The following is a 23,782-nucleotide window of genomic DNA, read 5'->3' as shown; positions in this document are numbered from 1 at the left end:
TTCATGTGAGAATATAGCTTCCTTCAACTTAACATATCTGAATGATTTCCAAGTACTTATGTTAAAATATATGTTGAAATTGACTTAATTGCCCTCTACATCCGGGATTATAAGGACCTCTGCCTCCAAACCACAGCTTGACATTAGTACAGATCAGCATGCCAACAAAACAACCTTAGCTGCCTTCCATAGATAAAGGAGGCAAATCAGTTCTTCTGACCTTATCTCATGCACTTTCTAGCTAATAGTCATCATCTGGTTTTATGTGTGTGGAATAAACAGTGGCGATACTTGCAAGATCAGGATAAGAATGGTAATATTTTGAGCTGGGCACCGTGGCTTATGCCTGTAATCCCAACACTTTGGGAGGTCAAGACAGGCAGATCACGAGGTCCAGAGATCGAGGCCATCCTGGCCAACATGGCGAAAACTCGTCTCTACTAAAAATACAAAAATTAGCTAGGTGGCCGGGCGCGGTGGCTCAAGCCTGTAATCCCAGCACTTTGGGAGGCCGAGGCAGGTGGATCACAAGGTCAAGAGATCGAGACCATCCTGGTCAACATGGTGAAACCCCGTCTCTACTAAAAATACAAAAAATTAGCTGGGCATGGTGCGCGTGCCTGTAATCCCAGCTACTCAGGAGGCTGAGGCAGGAGAATTGCCTGAACCCAGGAGGCGGAGGTTGCAGTGAGCCGAGATTGCGCCATTGCATTCCAGCCTGGGTAACAAGAGCGAAACTCCATCTCAAAAAAAAAAAAAAAAAAAAAAAAAAAAAAAAAAAAAATTAGCTAGGTGTGGTGGTGCCGTGCCTGTAGTCCCAGCTATTTGAAAGGCTGAGGCAGGAGAATCACTTGAACTTGGAGGTGGAGGTTGCAGTGAGCTGAGATCACACCACTTCACTCCAGCCTGGCGATAGAGCAAGACTCCAAAAAGGAGTAATTTTTCATAGGCATCCCCCCCATTGATACCAATAACCAAGGCAAAGTGACTTTAGGGTAAGACACATCTGAATTCAAATTCTAGCTCTAGCATTTATCCGCTAGAGGACCTCAACCTCTTTATGTTTTCTCACAAAATAGGGATACTAATATCAACTTTATATGTTTTCATACAGAAAAAAGAAACATAAAATATGTGTAGAATTGTGACTAGCATGCACTAGTTGTTTGACACATTCTAAATCACAAAAATTAGCAGTAGCCCAGAGATGTTAAATCCTGGTTCAAGATGCCTAGGACCTATCAGTTATCTCAAGAGGTCACAACATTCTCAGGATAAAATCAGTTTTAATTCACATAATTTTAAAAACACACGCACTACATCATTAAAGGGGAGAAGTAGAAATGTCATCAAAGAAAATACTGTCAGTACAAATAATAAAAAGTTAGCTGAGTATGGTGGTACCATGGTGAACCCAGGAGGCAGAGTCTGCAGTGAGCCTAGATTATACCACCACACTCCAGCCTGGGTGACAGAGTAACACTGTGTCTCAAAAAAAAAAAAAAAGGAAAAAGCCAAAACCTAAAATGCAATAAAAAATAAAAAGAAAGAAAAAAGAAAAACAGTTGGAGAATACAGACATTTTTTAAAAGTGAGGACAAATTATAAAAACTGATACCTTGTTATTCCTCGGAAAATTGGAAAAGTACTAGAGACTTTATTATGATTATCTGAGAAAATATTTAAGATCAAACAGAGCAGGGTTTTTTTCACCATAAGAAGATGCTTAAATATGATAATTTTATATGAAAATGAGAGGCAGTGAGTATAGAGGATTTGTATTCAAAGACTTGGTATGTTCTAACTCTGGCTTTGAATTCTGTATAACGTTAAGTCTGTAATCTCTTTGAAATTCAATTGAATTCCTTAAAAATATTCTATTTAGCATAACTTATGCAGAGCATAATCAATATGTATTATTCATGCATAAGATAGAAATAAAGTTATTATCTATATTTAATCCTATACAATCTAATTAGTAATATTACCATTCTTGCTTACAATCAAATTTAAGATTTTTATGTTGCATTTAATTTTAAAATGTAATTCATAACTTTATTTATTAAGTAGTATTTATATTTAATCAAAGAGATTAAGTAACATGGTACTTGAACATACAAGCCTGTGAATGAAGTAGTAGTTAATAGAAGTAAATAAATATTGAGCTGAGAAGTAAAATGTTACTCATGATTTCAGAATATCTTCTGAAGAAAGGAAACAAAATACAATAAATGTTGTGGAAGCAAGCTACTGTCATCTTTTATTATGCTTTTTGAGAAGCAATTTAACATATAAAATTGTATCATTTACTTATAGAGAGCAGATTGAGGTCCTTAGCTAGAGACTGGGAAAATGGCAAACCTCCAAAGTACTAAAAAAACCTTTAAAAATTAAGTCAAAGAAAAGGAACAGTGCAGCAATGCATAAGGACCTTGAGGATGAGCACTATTATTTCCAGTATATATTGATGACTTCTTATTAGTGGGGATGAACCTAATAAATGCTTTCTGTTCCCAGCATGGCATATTAGAGAAGAGTGGGAAAGAGCAGTGTGCTATGCAAAAGCTCTTAAACAAAAACAAAAACTTCTTATGACTTGAATCTCTGGTATTTCTGACCTGTTTTGAAATTGGAGAAACTGATGCAATTCATGGCAACTGTTCAAATCCTGAGTTACTTTCAAAACCCAGGTCAAATGACACACTGTTCTATTTTTCCTAATTTTGAACATCCATAGCATTTCTTGACTTTCTTGAGGCACTTATTTCTGGTTTTCATTTCAGTTGGTTGAATGTTTGTGTTTATAAACTAAATGATACATAAACACCATAATGAGACTGTATCCTAGTTATTGTCTATCCTGAAAAGACTAAATGAAAAAAAATACTTCTCTGACATGAAGCACAGTACTCCAGCCATTTCTCCCCCGTCCCCCTCCTTTTTTCCCCTTTTCTTTCTTTTAAAAAATGTTTGGTCAGATTTAATTCTATACTTATAATCCTTCTTTCACTTTCCTAACCTTTTGCTTCTCAGACTCCGAAGTCATGGATGGGCAGAAGTTTATACAAGTTGCCTTTTTGTACACAATTGTGGGAAGCCTGAATCTATTTCAGATCCTGTGGGCCTTAATATTTGGGCCTGTATAGTAAGTTTGAATAGTAAGAAAATTATTATTAAAATTTCTTTTTCAAGATATTTCTGCCAAGGACGCGTAGGTAGTGAGAGGGTAAGTGTTAGAATTACATGATGGGTTGGTGCCCAGGATGGAATTGGTTCCATGACCCCAAAAAAACACCAAAATCCACATATATCTTTCTATAAAATGGCCATAGTTTTTGTATATAACCTACATACATCTCCCTATATACTTTAAATCATCTCTAGATTACGTGTAGTACCTAACACAATGTAAATACAATGCATTGGTTTTTCGTTTGTATGATATTTTTATTGCTTTGTTGTTTTAAGTGTTTATTTTAAAAATATTTTTGATCCTTGGTGAATCGAAACCAAGGATATGGAAGCTACAGATACGGAGGCCGGACTGTAATGTGATGTATGCAAATAATCTTCTGGAAAACAAGCACAAAAGAAAGCAAGATTTTGCTCTGAGCAAAATCTATTTTGTCAGCAAAGATTATTATCATCCGTCTTTCTTCTTTCCCTCCCTTCCTCTCTTGCTTCTCTCCCACTCTCTCTTTACCCCCAACTCCCACTATATTTCCAATTTATTATTTTGGTGCCTGTTAACATACTATAAAATTTTCTTAGCAGGTGAACAAAATAAACAAATAAAAGGATGGGTTTAGGGTCTTTCATGGATGAAGACAGAAACCTACCAGGGCATTAGGAAGAAACAAATAGACCATAAATTAGTAAATTTGTGAAAGTGAGAGCAGGGGATCACAAATCTCTCCCTAGGGACTTGGAGAACTGTAACAAGAATTGGATAAACTGCAACAAGAATTGACAGAAGAATTTTAGGATCTATATCCAAGTGAAAGACTTTTCCAGAGGGTCAGGATGGCCAAGATAGGAGAAAGCAGTAGGTTTCAATCATTGGCTTAAAGGGTACATTCACATGGCTCAGAAATTCGTTTTCAAACAGCCTAAATTTCCAGAATACTGTTTTAAAGTACTGTCTGAGCAATATTAAGCATTTTACCATATGCCATTCCATAGATTTAGAGTAGCTAATCTACCTTTTAAATGAAACTTTCTTTTCAAAAACGTATCAGCTGCTCCACTAATTATATATCTCATCATTAATGAAGATAGGATAAGGGGAAGCTGTTTTGAAACTAATTTATCTGCCAACATTTTTGTGTGTGTGTATTGTTGAACTAAAGCAGAGATTTTCTTTAATCTGGTTCTCATTATCAACACTGCTAAAGTATTAGATAATACAAACTGGGGGAACATTGCAGTGATTTCATAATTTCTTAGGAATTGAGGTTTTCAAGCTTACAAACTGAGCTATAGCGGCATTCTTTGGGAAAATTTGGTTTAAAAACTAAATGGTCTAATATATTTAATTAGAACTTTTCCTTAGTGGTTCACTTCTTTCTTCTGTACACTACATGACATCATTATAAATCCACCTTTACAGAATACACTCTATTTTTATCCTGTGCAAGTAACAATTAGTATACATTCTGATCAAACCATAAAGAGATTCATCCTCTACCCAGCAGACTTTCAGTCACAAAAAGTGAATACAGGAGGATTATTGTAAAGGTCTGTTTTATGGCTTGTGAAGTTCATACATAATTCTATATTGAAATTTCACTTTTTGCTGCCAAACTAGTAGTTAACTTGTATTTGATTACTATGAATTAATTCAATAAATTAGATTATAATATTCTAATGAGAATATCATACGGCAGTTACCTACCAACAAATATTTTGAAATAGGTTGCATAGCAGCTTTCACATCATAAAAACGTGAGATTATTTTTTAAATGTACTTGAAAAAATCAGCAGCGTTTAGAATGTAAGAAAGGAACACTACATTTAGACTCTTAGTTTACATTTGCATTTAAATACATTCTATGGTTTTTGCAAGGATAATGGTCCTATAAAACTTTTAACATATATTCAAATGTTTATGTTTCTAAAAGCCATATAATCAAGGTAAATGACTTCTGGCAGTAATTATTAAAATGCATTTTAGCCTTAAAATTAGAGTTCTCATGGTTATTTTTCTCCTTAGCTAGATTGTGGTTGATATTTTTGGTTAGGCAACAGTAAATTTCACAACTAAAAAAAGTTTCCTTGTGATTTATGTTTGTTGCAAAGTAACATAGTCAAGTTTCTCTGCAGGCAAAGGCTAGAGTTTCTTCACTTTTATTCCCTGAAAATGTCTTATATTATTAAGGCCAAAGTTATATTCAACAACTGCAGCTAAAAATATAAAATTTATTTATGTGATTTTACTTGCATCAAGAGAATATAATTCCATGATATAATAGAAAAGGTTCTTCATAATTCTATGCCTTCTAACCTAAATATAAAATTAAAATCAGACTACCAAATCAGACTAACACAATAATGTCTAAAACAGAAACTCCTGACAGTATAATTTAGCTTTCAGAATCAGAATGTTTCTCTAAGGAATTGAAAGCACAGACAGAAAGAGACAATGCTTCTGATGTCACAAGATGTTATCTATTTTGTGTTAAACACAAATATCTATGTCATTGCTCATATTCAGCATTTTTGGCCAATGCAGTTCTTCATTCTTCTATATTCCAGGCAGCTTCCTGCTACCACCATAAGTCTTACTTTAAAGGAAAAAAAAACACAAACAAAACCTCATCTGCCTAACTACTATGTCTGCTCTAAAAATTAGGCCGGTAGACAGGATTATACAGTACATTCAGGCAAAGGCAAAGGGAAAAGAAAGACATATGAGTGCACCATACTTGATGTCACTTTTATGTTTCTGCTTGTGCTATACTTCCAGCTTAGGCACTTGTTAGATTCCACAAAACAGCTCTTTGACATAGTAGGAGCCCTCTATGGGATACCTATGTAACCAGGGTGATGACAGATGCAAAAATTACTGGGTCCAAGTAACATGAGGAAGTTCTTCAAATTTCATCTTCTCTTATCCACAATGAATATTCCAAATTCACAAGTGTATAACTTTTAGTTTTAGACATTTCTAAATTGTTCCCAGGGAATATGACAGCTAAAGAGTTCTGAAGAAATAATGTTCTTTTTCTATGCTTACATGATACTTATTTTTACCATAAAATATTTTACCTACGAAAGTTACCAATCATTAAATAATTATATGGCATGATTGTAAAGTCGATTTCATGGAGTCTCAAACATAAATGAACAGTTTTAGAATATATAAATGTGTGCAGCCTAATGGAGAGAGCTGTATACTTATCCAGGTGTTATTTTTTTCTGTGAGAAGAGATAATCTGGTATCTTAGGCAATCTAATCATTCTCTGGAACAGCCTGTTTCTTATTTCTTGAGACTAACATGTGCAGTCTTTGAGTATTCATTCCATCCAGACAGATGTGAAAATGAAAAGGAGTGGTATTGTCCTAGAGAGTATTACAATCAAGCAGTAATAGAATATTTTGGTCTATGTGAATTTTTACTTCCTTAATAGCTTCTCTTAATACAAAATTCCTTATAGATTAACTGAGGAGCTTGAGGAATCAAGACAATTCAAGAGCTAAAAGAAATATTTTCTTGTAATATAAAAAGATATGCCTACCTTTGTGGAATATAAAACATATGTTGAGGAGGCGGTTTATAGAGGACTCCTTCATACACAGGCCAGAGCCCACTTAGAATTCTGAAGAGAGAACTTTTCCCACAACCATTGGGACCAGTTATCAAAAGATGCATTCCTTCTTCTACCTGAAGTAAGAAATAAAATTACAAACTGCAATAGTTTAAAATGATTTCTTTTGGCATCATCTAAAAGGGAAATATTTTTTGAATGTTCAAACACATGATAACCTCAGATGGGTAAGAGATCAAAGAAAAATATTTCAGGGTTGAGAATAAGTTTGGCTTTTGACTATTCTCTGAAGCTAAAAGCATCATACAATAATTCAATTCAAAAGAAAATGGATCTTCTTGAAATGCCCACTGGCTTTCCAAAATTGTAATTTAGGTCTTGTTATCAGATACCACATACATACAGAGAAAAATGACTACATGGGAAATAAGACAAGTCATAAAAATTTAAATAAATGTACACGACATTATATTTTTATATTGATAATTGATTAAATTTATGTTGAATTCAAATACAACTGACAATTAACTGCAGTTATAGCTACAAAGCACAGTTATCCAAGGCATTGGCTGGGTTGTTTAATTTTGTACTTCAGCATTCTGAAATGCTCCAAAAAATCATAGAGAATTCTGTGATGCTCCAAAAAATTATAGAGAATCAAGATGATTCTCTCTCTCAAATTATGCTTTATTTGCAGATGGAGAATATACGTTTAACAAACCAAGGACAGAGGAAAGCAAGAGGACTGTAAATTATTCTCATGGCTAGAGATGAATTAAAACACACACAGACATATAGAATATTACATTTATGTTAATAATATATATACATAATATTCATCAATAAAACAGAGGTTATTTATCTATTATCTGTTGGATGCTTCCGTTTATTTTCTATCTTATTTATTATTTAAATTTAAACTGTTAAATTTTATGAGTTCCCATTCCACACCATAGGATGAAGAAGTTGTTTTATTATGGTATTTAAAGGGTGCTGTGAAGAACGAGCAATAGAAACACCATTTAAAAATTTTATTTGCTTCTACTAAGAGCAAATGAAATTTTATGATTAGTGATACCCAAAAAATAAATATCAGAAATTTACAGGATGTCCGTTGATCTAGCTTTGTATAGAAAGAGACCTATATTCAAGTATCAATAATGTAGAATACATCATACTGAAACTCAAAGATGAAGAAGTATTATATTGTTAGCATATCAAGAAAAATCTCAGAAAGAACCTAGGAAAAACTTATTTTGTGATCTGCCTGTGCTCTTTCACTAGGGAAAAGGCTAAGGGTTTAATTTTGTAGAAGCATAAGTATTTTCAAATGATTTTTAAACAACATACATACCATGGTGAGAAGCACATTGGCAAAATATCTTAATAGTGCCTTTCTCTATTAGAAATTCTCAGAAATCATTTTGGGGGGGTAATTGAAGACTTTCTACATTAATATTAATATTTTCTCAGCATAAATTATCTGATGTTTAGAAAACAGAGAGACAAAAAGAATTCTCACACTAACTTTTCTTCTGCAAATGATTTTAAAATTTTTTAAAATTTTTATTTATTTATTTTGAGACAGACTCTCAACTCTGTCTCAGGCTGGAGTGCAGTGGCATAATCTTGGCTCACTACAACCTCTGCTTCCTGGGTTCAAGTGATTCTTGTGCCTCAGACTCCTGAGTAGCTGGGATTACAGACACCTGACACAACATCCTGCTAATTTTTGTATTTTCAGTAGAAATGGGATTTCACCATATTGGCCAAGTTGGTCTTGAACTCCAGACCTCAGGTGATCTGCCCACCTCAGCCTCTCAAAACGTTGGGATTACAGGCATAAGCCACTGCTCCTGGCCTGCAAATGATTTCTAAATCCTGAAGGCTAACAAAGGTATGAGATCCTTTCCCTAGAAACTTATTTTTCAATCTATGCAGAGGAAACAGAACTTTCTATTATATTTTAGGGACCTGAGAATTTAAATATTTCTCTAAGTTAGACCAAGAAAGTGTACTTTGCTAATGTATATCTTTTCACAACTTCAAACCTTCTAAGATACTTTCACTAGATGGAGTATTTTTAGTTTAGTTCATTTTACATACAAGAAACTGAGCTGTAAATTTTTCTGCAGACTGTGATATGTCCATGCTAATGTACTTAGTAGGCAAAGCTCAAGACATGCACACTATTTATTTAATAAACAGAGCAACATGAGTTGATATTATAAAACCTATCCTGACCAAAAAAAAATCCCTCTCTATAAAATCATAAATTATAAATTATGAAACCATTAGTAATAGTTAAATACTCTATGCCATGGGTACCTAATCAGTATTTGTGGTCAGATCCTAGTAATGAGACCACCTTATAGGTCCATACATGGAAAGATAAAGTCTGACGAAATTGCAGCTAAAATACAATTTCTTTAAATTGACTGGCACAGGATTTTACCTGTTCAATGCTGCTCATCTTCTCCGTTCAACTCTCAGTAACCCAAAATATTTGCAAATACATCTTTAATAATTAAACCTTGACTAAAGTCCATACTAAAATCATTAATTAGCATATGCATTGTCATTTTTGTAATTCCTTTATCAAGTTAAATCATGTCTTTGTTTGAACTAAGCTCAACTTGCTATAATAGTCAATGCTTGTCAGCAAATTATTCTCTACTTCAATCCCAAAATGTGCATTTGAATTTTATAATGCCTTAAGCCAGACTTTCAGGTTTGTTAAATACTTTTACTTTTTAGTTTTTGTAATCCACATATAAGATATTAAATAACAAATTATTGTCAACAGAATTAAAAACTAAATTCCAATCCATAAAGCCTCTGATTATTTTATAATAGTGCATCAGTACATGCAATTACTTTCAAAATTTAAGTTACAGAATGTATATTGACAAAATAAAACTTGCTTATGACCTCTATTTATATTTTAGTGAGTATATTACAGTATAGGCTTTTTAAATAGTAATTCCTATAAGGCGAAAAATTAAAATTTATTTCCACGTAAAAATCTCTGATGAAATTTCCTGTTGTTTTCCAAAATTACCCTGTGCACTATAATTTTGATTTTCAACCTGGCAATAAAGCAGTAGAAATAAAATTTCTCTTTTCTCTCTGCTTTCTGAGGAATAACTGCTTCTGTAATTGAGCCACTGTGCATACCTTTCTTGACTTCCCCTTTCCAAATGCTCCTCCAAGTATTTAACATAAGGTACATGAATTCTGAGTTGTTTTGTATTAGTGTGATGGCAACAATCAGAAGATTCTTGAATATCATCTTACTTTGAAGTTTAGCTTGGAAGCCACCACTTCTCCTGCTGGTGTAATTATGGGAACGTTTTCACAAATAATTCCATGATCCACATCAATAACTTTTCCTGTAATTAAGAAAAAGTGTAAGACACAAACGTTATCAAAGGTTGCTGATTAAATAAATTATAAGGCAGTATAACAGGTAAATTCAATTATAAAGATAATTCACAGTAATAAATCACAGAAACAAATGTAAATGTAAATATCCAGACCTGAAGCAAATTTGATGTAATGCAAATTTGTCCATATTGACACACCTACTTGGGAAAATCTTTCTGAGAAACACTGTTTTATAATAATTGAATGTCAACATCATTACAGTAGCCAAGTTATACAATCTGAAATGACCCAGCCATAATTTTAACAACTACTCTATTTCCCTAAATTAACACATCCTATTGAAAAAAATTACAGTGCTACAAAAAAGAGAATTAAGACATAGAATAGTGAAATGTTAATGAATACATAACCAAACTTAAGTTTAGAAACACTATAATGAAGAACAACATGATCTTAGCTCTAACTCTATTTGTTAGATGAATTTTTAAAGCAAATGATTCATTATGCCCTATGCGTAGTTTCCAAAAATAATTTGGAAAATTGTGTCTGAAATAAAAGTAGCATAACACTGTGTTTTTATGGAAATGTTAGTCACCACCCCTCAACTTGCAACACTAATATTAGAGATTGCTGTTTAAATAATGTTGGTTATTTAGGTTGGTTCCTTGTAACTACTAAAAGCTATCTTCTTAAACTTTGGTTCTGGGTATAAACACTTAATATAGGAAAATATACAAGCACTTGAGTTTAATACCTTTAACTGCCAATGTGTCACTGAGAGGTAATTCTACATTAGCTCCATTCTTGCTATGGCTTTCAGATTCTTGAATAACAGCGGTCCTCTTATAGATGCCTCTTTTTACTTCATCAAAGACCCAAAACATATTGTACACCCGAGCAGTGTAGCCTGCTAACTCAGTGATCTAAAAGCAATGCGGAGAGATAAAATAGAGTTTACCCAAGACAAGATTTTAAATAAATACATGATCATATAAGCTTCTTGACTTAATGTTAAAGATCCTACTTTATTATACATGAGACATAGATAATACATCTGAAAACTAAAACAAATAACAGTGCAAAGCTTACCAAAAGAGCACGATAACTCAATAATATGTTTGATTGAAATCATAAAACATGTAATATGCAGATTTCAAAATATTAATGAGACTTCAGGATCTTTCAGTCAAATTTCTGATTTGGCCTCTGTTTACATGATGAAATTCATTTCCAAAAAACTATAAATTTTGTAAAAAGTTTAAGATCATTCAATAAAATTGTAATTTTTTATTTTTAGTATCTTTTTTCTATTTAAAATAGAAGAATTTAAGTAGGAGAAAAGTACCTTTTTTTCTGATTAGGAGATGAATGTATCTGAGCCAAATTCATTGTCAAAATTCCTATATTTGGCAGGATACCAATATTGGGAGCAAGCTCAATGAAAAGCTCCAAATCCTTTTTCACATAATTCCCACAATCCAGCTTCTCTTGAAGCCAAACATGATTTATATGCCCAAAGAAAAACATTAAATAATTATTTTTTTTAGGTAAGATTATAAGATGAGATAAATCTTTAGTCCGCAGGGCTCAATGGAATGGTGCCTTGTTCCTATTCCGTCAACTGTTCATTTCAGTTAACCTCCTGCTATTTTTCTATTAAGAGAACACCTTGCTATGAGGGTACTGTGAAAAGTGATTCATTTCCTATCAAGAACATGTTTCTCAATGAAAAAGAATGCACAAGAACTAAGGATAGTTCTTGCATAAGAATAAGCAAGGCACAGCAGAAATAAATGCTTCTTTCTTTTTTTTTTTATTGAGACGGAATTTAGCTCTTGTTACCCAGGCTGGAGTGCAATGGCGCGATCTCGGCTCACCGCAACCACTGCCTCCTGGGTTCAGGCAATTCTCCTGCCTCAGCCTCCTGAGTAGCTGGGATCACAGGCACGTGCCACCATGCCCAGATAATTTTTTGTATTTTTAGTAGAGACGGGGTTTCACAGTGTTGACCAGGATGGTCTTGATCTCTTGACCTTGTGATCCACCTGCCTCGGCCTCCCAAAGTGCTGGGATTACAGGCGTGAGCCACCGCGCCCGGTCAGAAATAAATGTTTCTTAATAAATTTCAGAATAATACAACAATGCTGACATTCGTGTAAAATTTCTGTCTACGCAAAACATAAGCAGTAAATGAGTAGGTATTACTGTTAATGCCTTTTACCACACATCTCTTCTGAGTGATCTGTAATTACACTATCATTTCTGTATGTTGATGTTACAGCTATTTAGATGATAATTTCTAATGTTATCTGGAAGAAACTCTTGAGTTGCCAAGTAAAGGAAAACATATTTAAAGATTAACAAAATATAGATTCAAGTGAAACCCAGGCAAATATAAATATTTGCATAGAAAAAAAAATCCAAAACCAGAAGTAGAGGTCAATTCAAGAAAGGCGGGAGGCAATAAGTCAGTGCACCAGGATGGAGTGTGAAGACGGCAGGAGTGACTGAAGAAGAGTAAGAATGTGCCTGTAGACAAATTATTTTGGGGTTCAAGACAGGGAATTTATCTTCGAACTCTAACTCTAAAAGGAAACCTGGTTTCTCTGGTGCTAGCAGAGACAGCATGGTGGGTGCTTTCACATGCTGTCACACCAGTACAAGAATTTTTAGAAGTGAACATTTTATGATTAAAAGTAAATTCAGGCAAAATAAAGCAAAATGCAATTATTTGTTGAGTTGGAGACAGTTTAGAAAAACTAATTTATATCATTTCTCTAACCTAGGTACCACAATATTTTAATGTGTGATAAACAAAATTTTAATTTGTCATTTAGTTTTAAGATTAATTCATTACATCAACAAAGACTGTGTCTTCAGATTATCAAAATTACTATTTGATTTTTAAAAAAATTGAGTTATTTGCTAGCCCTTTGTAACTCTTTTATATAGTTTATTCAAGTATGACTTAGTATGCAGCTGAATTTATAAGGATGCTCTAGAAGTTACATTGATATCATAGCCATAAGAGTAATTCATAAGAGTATAACTTTTATGGGAATATTATGTAATGTCTGAATTAAATAATTTTAACCTTGGCCCTGTGGTAACTGCAGGTCTTATTACTATTTTGTCAACAAATATTAACATACAATATTCTAAATATAAAATGGATATTGAATGTAAAGATGAGTAAAACAGTTCTTGCTTCAAGGAGTTGAGTGGTGTGATACAGGCAATAGACAGTTATAATGTGGTAACACATCAGAAATATACTAAGATGGACACTAAGGAGAAAGACCCAAACTCTGCAGGAAGAACGAAGAATGGTAAGAAGGTATTACCCATTTAACGAAAGAAAGGTAAAAGTTTGCAAGATATATAAGAAATGTTATTAGCTAACATTTATTGAGTGTTTAATATGTGCTGTTTTGAATATTCTACATGTTTCAGTTCACAACAACCCCACAAGTCAATGTTATCATTTTCCCCATTTTATAGATGAGGAAACAGAGACATAGATGCGTTAAGGAACTTGACCCAAGTCACATAATTTGTAAATGCTAGAGCAAAAATGAAAATTTAGGCACTCTGGCTCCAGACCTAGGGTTTTCTTTAAAATGTAAAAACAAAGATGTCATACTACTGAGATAAAAAGAGAACAATTGATAGTGCAAAAAACAAAGGATATTAGCAGCATTACACTTGGGAGTTGCTGCCTTTAATCTTGATTATACTCAGCAATTTTTGGCAGAGAAAAGATATATTTCCAAAATACTCAGTATACTTGGTAATTTACATTTTGGTTGATTTCATAAATTTTATTTTAATCAAATTGACGATAAGAAATGCAAGTACCTCTTTGTATGAAGACATAATCCTTTCAATAGCGTCAGCTCCAGAGGCCAGTAAATTTCGAGCAGTGGTAAAGGCTTCTGTCCGTTCACTAACCATAGCTTGCTTTTGACCATCCTCTAGATGTAAAAGCAAATTACAAAATGATTGAGTTTTTTTTTTAAGTAACTTAATGTTTTATACTATGCAAACTAAATTGCGGCCAAACAATCACATATTAATTTTTCATTAGTAATAGCAATTTTCTAGAAATATAATGACTTATTGAAAATACAGTGTTTGTAATGGGTGCAGTGGCTCACACTTGTAATCCCAGCACTTTGGGAGGCCTAGTTGGGCACATCACTTGAGGTCAGAAATTCAAGACTAGCCTGGCCAATATGGTGAAACCCTGTCTCTATTAAAAATACAAAAATAAGCTGGATATGGTGGTGTATGCTTGTAGTCCCAGCAACTTGGGACGCTGAGGCAGGAGAATTACTTGAACCCAGGAAGTGGAGGTTGCAGTGAGCTGATATCATGCAACTGTACTCCAGTCTGGGCCACAGAGTGAGACCCCATCTCAAAAAAAGAAGTGGAGAGGAGAAAAGAGAAGAGGAGAAATAAAAGAAAAGACAGTGTTTGCATCAGATTTTGTTTAAAGTTCTTGTTTTAGTATTTTTCTAAAAGGAGAGTTGGGACAAATAAATCAAAAGGAACTAAGACTATTCTCATTCAGCATTCGTTCAGCCCTTTCCATATCTGACTCCCTGCCCTTAAGCGGGAGCCATAAAGTACTACTGGGCGGTGGCTTACTCCTGTAGTCCTGGCAATTTGGGAGGCTGAGACAAGCAGATCGCTTGAGGTCAGGAGTTTGAGACCAGCCTAGCCAACATGGTGAAATCCCATCTCTACCAGAAATATGAAAATTAGTTAGGCATGATGGCAGATCACTGTAATCCCAGCTACTTGGGGGGTTGACTCATGAGAATCACTTGAACACACCAGCCTGGGTGGCAGAGTGAGAACTTGCCTCAAAATAAAATAAAATGAAATAAAATAAAATACCTACTGGTCAATAAAATAGTATTGATCTGGTAATTAAATATTAATACTGCTAACTTCAATATAAGGAAACATTTATGGTGTGTTTTTTTAAATAGAAATGCAAATTAGCTGGTTCTCATAATCTAGCCTCTGTCTACCTTTCTCAATCATCCCTCACCATATGCTCCAGCAGCACCCCATACATGACATACTTTATTAGTCCTCTGGTATATGTGATTTCTTCAGACTTTATCATACTTTCCTTCCCTTCTTGTCTCTTTCTCCTTCTTTAAGAGTTAACACTTTAGTAAAGATTTTCCTGAGAATCCTTGTCACTTTTAGTGGACTATAATTTCTTTGAAGGTCAAGAGTGTGTGTTTTATTCTTTATTCCTAGTATTCAGCATAGTGTCTAACACATAGTACCCTGTAATACATATTGAATGGATGGATAAGTGGATGGATGGATGGATGGTTGGATGGATGGATGGATGGATGAACATCCTAAATTACTGTCAATGCCGAATTATGGTTAAGAGTTGGGAATCAGACTAGGTTTGAATCTAGGTTTTACTCCTTATGAGCAAGTAGTAAGGTAAGTAGGGCAAGACACTTACCTCGCCACACCTATTTTCTCACCTGTAAAATGAGGTACATAACTATCTTTCTCTTTGGGTTCTGAGGGTTACTGGTGGAAACCAAATGAAGTGTTAGTCCAATACATGGCCCACAGTAAGTGCTCTAAATATCAGCAGTTAATAGTTTTTCTAGTTGTTGTTGCTATTGTTGTAGATCCACTCAATTTTTTTAGTATTCAAAATTACATTTCCAGGTTGTTACTTTAATGTTTCCGTCAACCTGATTCGATAGTTGGTCCTTCTATAGATTGTCTTCAAAATTCCAAACTAGATATTATAAATTAAGGAAGAAAGTAGCAGTGATATAGACGCACAGGCCCATTTTGACATTTATTTCACTCTAATTTATCTCAAAGGATTTCAGTGCAAAAATATAATTGTACCTTGCCATAATTACCAGATATTTTTACTTTCTTTGCTCTTAGACAGCCAATTTACTTTGAAAAGATACCTCCACAATATAAGGTAAAATTTACCCAGCATGTATTTACTGGACACCTAGATGTACGAGAAATTAGGCAAGATACTGCGGGATGTAACAGGAATAAGTGTGATTTTCAGATATTTTTTTCCTAAGGGAGCTTGCAGCTTGGTAGAAGAGAGATGTCAAATTCCTAAACGATTATGCAGGGAAGCCTGCAATGCAAGGTGTTTGGAGAAGGCAAAAATTATTACTTGCTTCCGGAGACAGGAAGTGCTTCATGAAGGAGTAGATTTTGAGAGATGTCTTGAAGATGGCATAAAATTTTAATAGATCACAAGTACTGCATAAGCAATGGCACAGAGAAGGGACATGTCAAGTAATGCTAATTGAATGACAAATTGGTTAAGTTCGCAGTATGGGTTGATATCAAGCACTAATTTTACTGACTATCAGAATCACCATAGTTCACGGAGACGTTTTACCATAGTCCAACATGTCCCCTTCTAGCCCTGCAGCTAATCACTGCTCTAGAGAACTACTGTTAGTCCCCTTGACGTTAATTAGTCATTTACTTAAAGAAGGAAAATGAAAAGGCTGATGAGCCTTGGTATAAAGGAGAAGCAAAAGATGTGATTACATAAATAGACTAGGCACAGAATATAGATATTCTTAAAGACATGTAAATGTGTGATAAAATTTAGATAGCCACAAAAAGAGTACCAAAATAGTAAATTGCTATATCAGTTAAAATGCTAAGAATAGTTATGGCTCATAGAAAATCTGGCCGACAATCTAAAATAATTATGGGATTTCATGAATTTGGGTTAAAAGGGATTTGAATAGTATTTTTCATTGACAGCCTCTGTTAAGAGGAAAAAACATTTGCACAGATGGACTGGCATTTCATGTGGCTTGATAATTTCTGTCTTGCTTTGGCAGATTAATGCCTATTGGATATTCTTCATGTTTTTAGCAATAAAATAACAAAAGCTTCCCCCAGATTTTATGTGGCTTTTCATTCTACTCATTGTTCTGTGGCAAGTACTGTGAGAACATTGCCAGTAGTATTTTCTTATGCACACAACAGCCAATTGCCTGACCTCTAAGACGTGGCCAGATTCCTTAGTGTCAGAGATATAAATCCGTGACCTAAAACACTAAGCAGTTTTTATTCTAGGTCATTGTATTATTTTTGTCCTCACCAAATATTTTAGCTATTTTGTCAAAAGTTCTTCATTTAAGGATTTCATATTTAACACTATACCTGTTCATTTTACTGCTAATTTTGAGCTCTGATAGTAGCAAGTACATACTTGGTCACATCTCTTGTTATTTCACAGAAAAGATGGGAAATAGTTTTAAACTTAAGGTTATACCTTTTGTATTTATCATAACCCTTAGAACTGTACATCACAAAGAGTGAAGCATAATATAAATTATGAACTTTAGTTTATAAGGAATAAATATTGGTTCAGTAGTTGTAATGAATGTTCCTCACTAATATAAGCTATAAGTCATAGGGGAAAGTACAGGGGAGAGGGTACCTTCTGATAAATTTTTGTAAACCTGAAACTTATTTAAAGAAATAAGGTATATTAATGTTTTAAATAAAAAGTAAGTTTATTCCTCTACTTTTTTCAAACTTATTATCTGAGTTTATTTCTCTTCATTTATCTTTCTCTTCATCATCTTGACAAATCTTGACAAAATGTACAACCTGCACCATCCTCTGCCATATATAAACATCCATGCTAAATGACTGGAGATCTGAATGTGAAATGAAAAACCAAGGAAATTTTTAGAAGATACAATAAGGAATATCTTTACTATGTTGGGTTAGGCAAATATTTCTAAAACAGGACATAAACTATACCAAAAGTATGATCTATTATATATCATTAAGAGAGTGAAAAGGCAAGACACAGTGGGAAAATATATTTGAGATTAAATGTGTGTGCATGTGTGTATGTGTGTGTGAGTTGTGCATGTATATTATCCATCCAACAAATGACTTATTACATAATACGTAAAAGTTTTATAAATCAATAAGAAAAAACTGATAAACCAATGTAAAAATCAGCAAAAGACTTAGAGGCACTGCATAACAAAGGCTATTCAAATTTCCAATAAATAAATAAAAGTGCTTAACCTCATTAGTAATTAGAAAAATGCAAACTAAGGCCACAGTGAAGTACCACTATACACTCATGAGAATGTCTAAAATGAAAAGCCAGACAAAGATGTGGAGGGACTACAACTCTTCCATATTGCTGTTGAGAATCTAAATTCAAAGAACTTCTTTTGGAAAACTGTTTTACAAAATCTACTAAAGCTGAACCTATGCATAGCCTGTAATCTAACAATTCTACTTCTAGTTAAGTGCCCACAGATATGTATATATACACCAAAAGATATGGACAAATTGTTCTTAGCAGCACTATTACTAATACCCACCAAACTAGATACAATCTAATATCTACTAACAACAGAATAGTTAAATAAAGTGGTATAGTTACACAATGGGATGGTCCATAACAATGAGAATAATAATACTGTGGTTATACTCAGTAACACTGATGAAGTTCATAAGCATAATACTGAGTGAAAGAGGCTAGTCATAAAAGAGTATGCATTGTATAATACTATTTATATAATTTTCAAACTAGCAAATACTATTTGATAGTGAGTAGCAAGTGCTACTTGATAGTCAGTATACTTTGTGACAACTCATTAACTAGTACACTAATGATTATGCCCTTATTGGCATAAATGCTGTTCTTTAAATAATTATAGTCGCTTATATACATAACTAATCAGAGTATTAAAGTATGCCTTTGATACATATTGATAATACTACTGTGTTCATTGGTCAAAAAGAGTGCAATTATATCCAAATTGGCCCACAATATAAAATAACATTTCAACAATTTGGCATTGGAATATGAGACAATAGTACCGCAGAAGCTATGAATATAGTCTTATTGGAGGTACATTTTAGGAATAAAAGCATCACCCATGCTACTGGAGTGCAGGCAGTGCCTTTCAGTTATTCCTGATATTCTACTTCACACTCCCAGATCACACACATGTGGACATTACTGGCAGTGCTGGTAGCTCAGATGGTCTTTTTTGGTTTTTGCCTGTTAGGTGTCTGTGACAAAATACTGACAGAGGAACTAATACACAGCTTTCACTGGCCTCTTTGCCCAGAACAGCTTTTGATATCAAGAGAAGAAAGGCAGCCTACTAATGTTAAAGAACTGAGGTTGTAGACCTCAGATAACTATTTTCTTCACATAATTTCAGTCATTCTCTTAATATTAAGTAAAGTGATAGCCTTTAAAAATAATATAATAGAAACTCTACATGATTAACCACTTCAACGCCTCTTTATCAACCATTTGGTCACATGATTACTCTGCCTCAAACTTCCTCATGTTTCTGATAGAATAAGTTCCAGTGTGCTAATATGGCGGCAGCATGATGCAGTAGAAAATAGCAGTGCATCTGGAGTTACATAATGCCCTCCATCCTTAGGGCTTCACTAACTACCTGTGTGACTTTAGGAAAAGCTGGGGCTCTAGACTAGATGGCCATTAAGCTCCTCTTCTGATTTAAAAATTCCATTTCTATATGTAATTTTATAATGTGAATTTGAATACAAACATAATCCTGTCCTTACCATAAGATTTCACTTAAAGTTTTAGGTCGAGTACAGCAAATCTGCTATAGAATAATTTTTCCTTTCTCTTCCATCAAAAATTATGCAGGTTCTTCTTCCTAGCTCCATTTTTCACTTCTGAATTCCTGATCACTGTCAAACCTCTTGCTTCTTTAAACTACAACAATGATCATGTTAGCAAACACCTATTGAATATCTGTGAGGCAGGTCTTGTTCTAAGTTTTACATATCTGATCTTCTTTAATGCTTGTAACAACCCTGCTATCATTTCTGTCATTTTTGAAATAGAAATAGCAGGACACAAGGTTACATGATTTGCTGAGGGTCACAGCCTAGAAAGCAAAAAAGCCAGCATGTGATCCAGGAAATCTGACTCAGGAGCCACAGGATAAGAATATAATAAATATTAAAGATTGCTTCTACGTAGATTCTTATGTAGCCATGGACTGTTTCAAAGCACATTAAGTATGTTACATGTAATTTCGTAAAAATTTTGAAAGCTATGTATAATTATATCTATAGTTAAGGTAGGAAAACTGATGCATGTAAAGTGTATGTAACTATCCCAGGAAAGGATAACTATTAAAAATGAGAGGCAACATATGAACAGTGGCCTTCTTTTTTCTATCCTCTTTTCCCTCCTCTATTTTATATTTTCCTCTTGCCATTTCTTTCTGACTCACCTGTTTTCTACCTTTTTTTTTTGCCTTAATATATATAGTGTCATGTACTTTATCTCTAACATAAGGGACAACTAAAGGCATAAGTATCAAGTATGACTGAAAAATAGATTAGAATACATGGTATATAATTATAGGAACTAAAACCTTGAAGATATACTATTATCTTAAAAAAAATTCAGCCAGGCCAGATGAGGTAGCTCATGCCTGTAATCCCAGCACTTTGGGAGGTGGAGGTGGGCAGATCACCTGAGGTTGGGAGTTTGAGACCAGCCTGACTAACATGGAGAAATTCCATCTCTACTAAAAATACAAAATTAGCCAGGTGTGGTGGTGCATGCCTGTAATCCCAGCTACTCAAGAGGCTGAGGCAAGAGGAGAATCCCTTCAACCCGGGAGGTGGAGGTTGTGGTGAGCTGAGATTGCACCATTGCAATCCAGCCTGGGCAACAAAAGCGAAACTCCGTCACACACACACACACACACACACACACACACACACACACAAGTTGGCTGTGTGTAGTGGCTCATGCCTGTAATCCTAGCATGAGCATTTGGGAGGCAGAGGTGGGTGGATCACTTGAGGTCAGGAGTTCAAGACCAGCCTGACCAACATAGTGAAACCTCATCTTTACTAAAAATACAAAAATTAGCCAGGCACGGTGGCAAGTGCCTGTAATCCAAGCTACTTGGGAGGCTGAGGCAGGAGTATCTCTTAAACCCAGAAGGTGGAGGTTTCAGTGAGCTGAGATCTCACTACTGCATTCCAGCCTGGGTGACAGAGTAAGACTCCATCCCCACCAAAAAAATTCTTTTGTCTAAGTAAAGTAACTTGATATTTTCTTGTGTTAAGTCTTTGTATGACAAGCATGTTTAGTAAATACATACATATACATGCAAACATTATAAGCACATATAGTAACCTTTGGTATTGCAGATTTTGAAGAACATTCTCCATGTTCTGTCATATAAATTTATTTTTTATATATGAAATTCTTACATTTTCTCTGTATAAAAATTTTCTTTTGAAAGAAGCTTTAAGAAATACTTTCACTTGTCTCAATGTGATTACTATATTTCAATATAAAGTTTTAAAGTTTCTTTAATTTAATATGGTATTTTCAGGATTTGTAGAATTTATTTTTAAACACATTATCACATCTTGTTAAGTAAGCTTGTTAGATTATTTGTATACATTGTTTACTTCTTACTGGTCTCTGTGGGGTTAATTTGTCACCATTAATAGCTGCATTTTCACTGTTCTGTGCTGAATACTCCAGGGTTTTCTAATAACTCCAGTGTGTCCAAGTACTGACTAACAAAACTACACTGTAATCTTGCCTATCGAGTTGTCTCTAATATGCATTACATATGACATTTTTAATGAGTATTGCTACTTTAAGAAATGGCTTTTTAAGTGAATATCTGATAATTTTTGACATTTTTAAAGTAAAACTAATCTTAATACCATAGATTTTAAAGCGTCTTTTTCTCTCTAATACTCTTTTGAAAAAGTAATTGCATTTTATTATGAAAGGATTATGTCTAAAATACTATTACTAACAATGCCTTTTTAAATATAAACTTTAAAAAATAAAATACCTTTTTGCAAATTTTGAAACATAAAACCAGAAAATATTCAATTTTCTCAGTGGTCTAAATATACTATCTGTTACACAGTTCATTTGTGAAGTATAATTGATATATGTATACCATTTGCCACAAAGAGAGGCTGACAAATACTAACTTACTAAAATGAACATATTTATGTTAAGAATAACTCAACTTTGACAAGTGTTTTCATAAGGATTGGTTAAAACATTGAAGCACTGTTTCAGAACATTAAGGCATATTGTAATTATTTACTTGTTTTTATTTGATCTCTTCAAACAAATAACTATTAATCCTTAATTCTACACAAAAATAACTATAGAACAGTGTAGATTCTGTAAAAATGTTCTTAGTTTTCTGGTGGTAATATTTGTCACCTTTCGTTTTCTAGGTAATAGTTGTCATTATATATCAACTATAATATGCTCTGTGCTTCAAAACATTATTCGATTAAGTCCTCACAACAATTCTCTGAAGTATCCTTTTTGATTCTCATTTTACATATGAGGAAACTAAGGTATAGAGAGTTTAATTAACATGACTAAGAGGATCCAAGTAGGAAGAGGGGGAACTAAAAGTTGAACAAAAAACTCTGTCTCACTCTAAAGCCTATGCTTTTGTCGAGATTCTTCAACACCATGGCCAGTTTTAGTCCTGTGATTTTTAAGGAGGGATGCCTTATTTTAGGAAAAGAGTAGAAAATACTTCTTCAATTAATTCTTCTCTGTTCCAACCCATTAATATCCAAGCTCCCATCCACTGATGATGCGACTGTTAAGATTGTCTTTTCTTCCTTGCCCTTATCTTTCTTAGTTATTCTGAAGAATGAAAACTGTTATTAAAAACTGTCGAGATAGTGATAAGATAGAATTAGCCAGTTGCAGCTTGGCAACCGCCATTCCTACAATACCACCAAATCATGCTGCATAGGAGGTTATCTGTATTATTCACAAGTAAAGAAGCCCTTGCTCCACGGCATTTAAGAATTCTCTGAAACAATATTTTTGGTTGCTCATTGCAGTCAACTGACTTTTCAAATCACAAAGCAGGGCACATTCAGTTACAGAATATTTGTGGACTAAACGTATGGCATGTGTAGAACTAACATTTATAACACATGAAGAAAGCTTGTGTTATACTCTTTTTTTGAGACGGAGTTTCGCTCTTGTTACCTGGAGTGCGATGGCGCGATCTCGGCTCACCGCAACCTCCGCCTCCTGGGTTCAGGCAATTCTCCTGCCTCAGCCTCCTGAGTAGCTGGGATTACACGCACGCGCCACCATGCCCAGCTAATTTTTTGTATTTTTAGTAGAGACGGGGTTTCACCATGTTGACCAGGATGGTCTCGATCTCTTGACCTCGTGATCCACCCGCCTCGGCCTCCCAAAGTGCTGGGATTAGAGGCTTGAGCCACTGCGCCCGGCCGTGTTATACTCTTTCTGAGGGTACTAACTTGTTGAGGTTAAGTGTTAACTAAAGAATCATCCTATATTAGACAATATAATTAAAATTGCTCAAAGTCAACTCCCAGAAACGCTGCATCAGAGATCTCTGAAATATCTCAGAACTGGTGTTGTCTTTGAGCCACTGTCTCCTTATTTCATACTGCTGGTCTTATTGCTGGACTCTATAAAGTCTGCCATTGTTTCTGACCATTAATAACTAAAATAATGACTATGTACACAGTTTAGCTCACATAAAGCTAGCAATGA

At 34.2% G+C, this 23,782-nt stretch overlaps 1 protein-coding gene across 4 annotated transcripts in view; it reads right to left on the bottom strand.

Moving 5' to 3' along the window:
* ABCD2 (ATP binding cassette subfamily D member 2) overlaps positions 1 to 23,782 on the bottom strand; it is an 87,531-nt gene that overhangs the window by 60,806 nt on the left and 2,943 nt on the right. For all 4 annotated transcript variants that reach the window (XM_054238173.2, XM_002752369.6, XM_009003638.5 and 1 more), the window contains exons 3-6: positions 14,014 to 14,129; positions 10,910 to 11,078; positions 10,066 to 10,160; positions 6,739 to 6,884 (exon numbers count right to left, since the gene is read on the bottom strand). In XM_054238173.2, the coding sequence (XP_054094148.1) occupies positions 6,739 to 6,884; positions 10,066 to 10,160; positions 10,910 to 11,078; positions 14,014 to 14,129 (526 nt within the window). The remainder of the gene's footprint in view (positions 1 to 6,738; positions 6,885 to 10,065; positions 10,161 to 10,909; positions 11,079 to 14,013; positions 14,130 to 23,782) is intronic.

The sequence above is a fragment of the Callithrix jacchus genome, chromosome 9 (genome assembly GCF_049354715.1).
Source record: "Callithrix jacchus isolate 240 chromosome 9, calJac240_pri, whole genome shotgun sequence".
Taxonomy (NCBI): Eukaryota; Metazoa; Chordata; class Mammalia; order Primates; family Cebidae; genus Callithrix; species Callithrix jacchus.
Note: the sequence above shows the minus strand (reverse complement) of the source record. Positions and strands in the feature narration are given on the sequence as shown.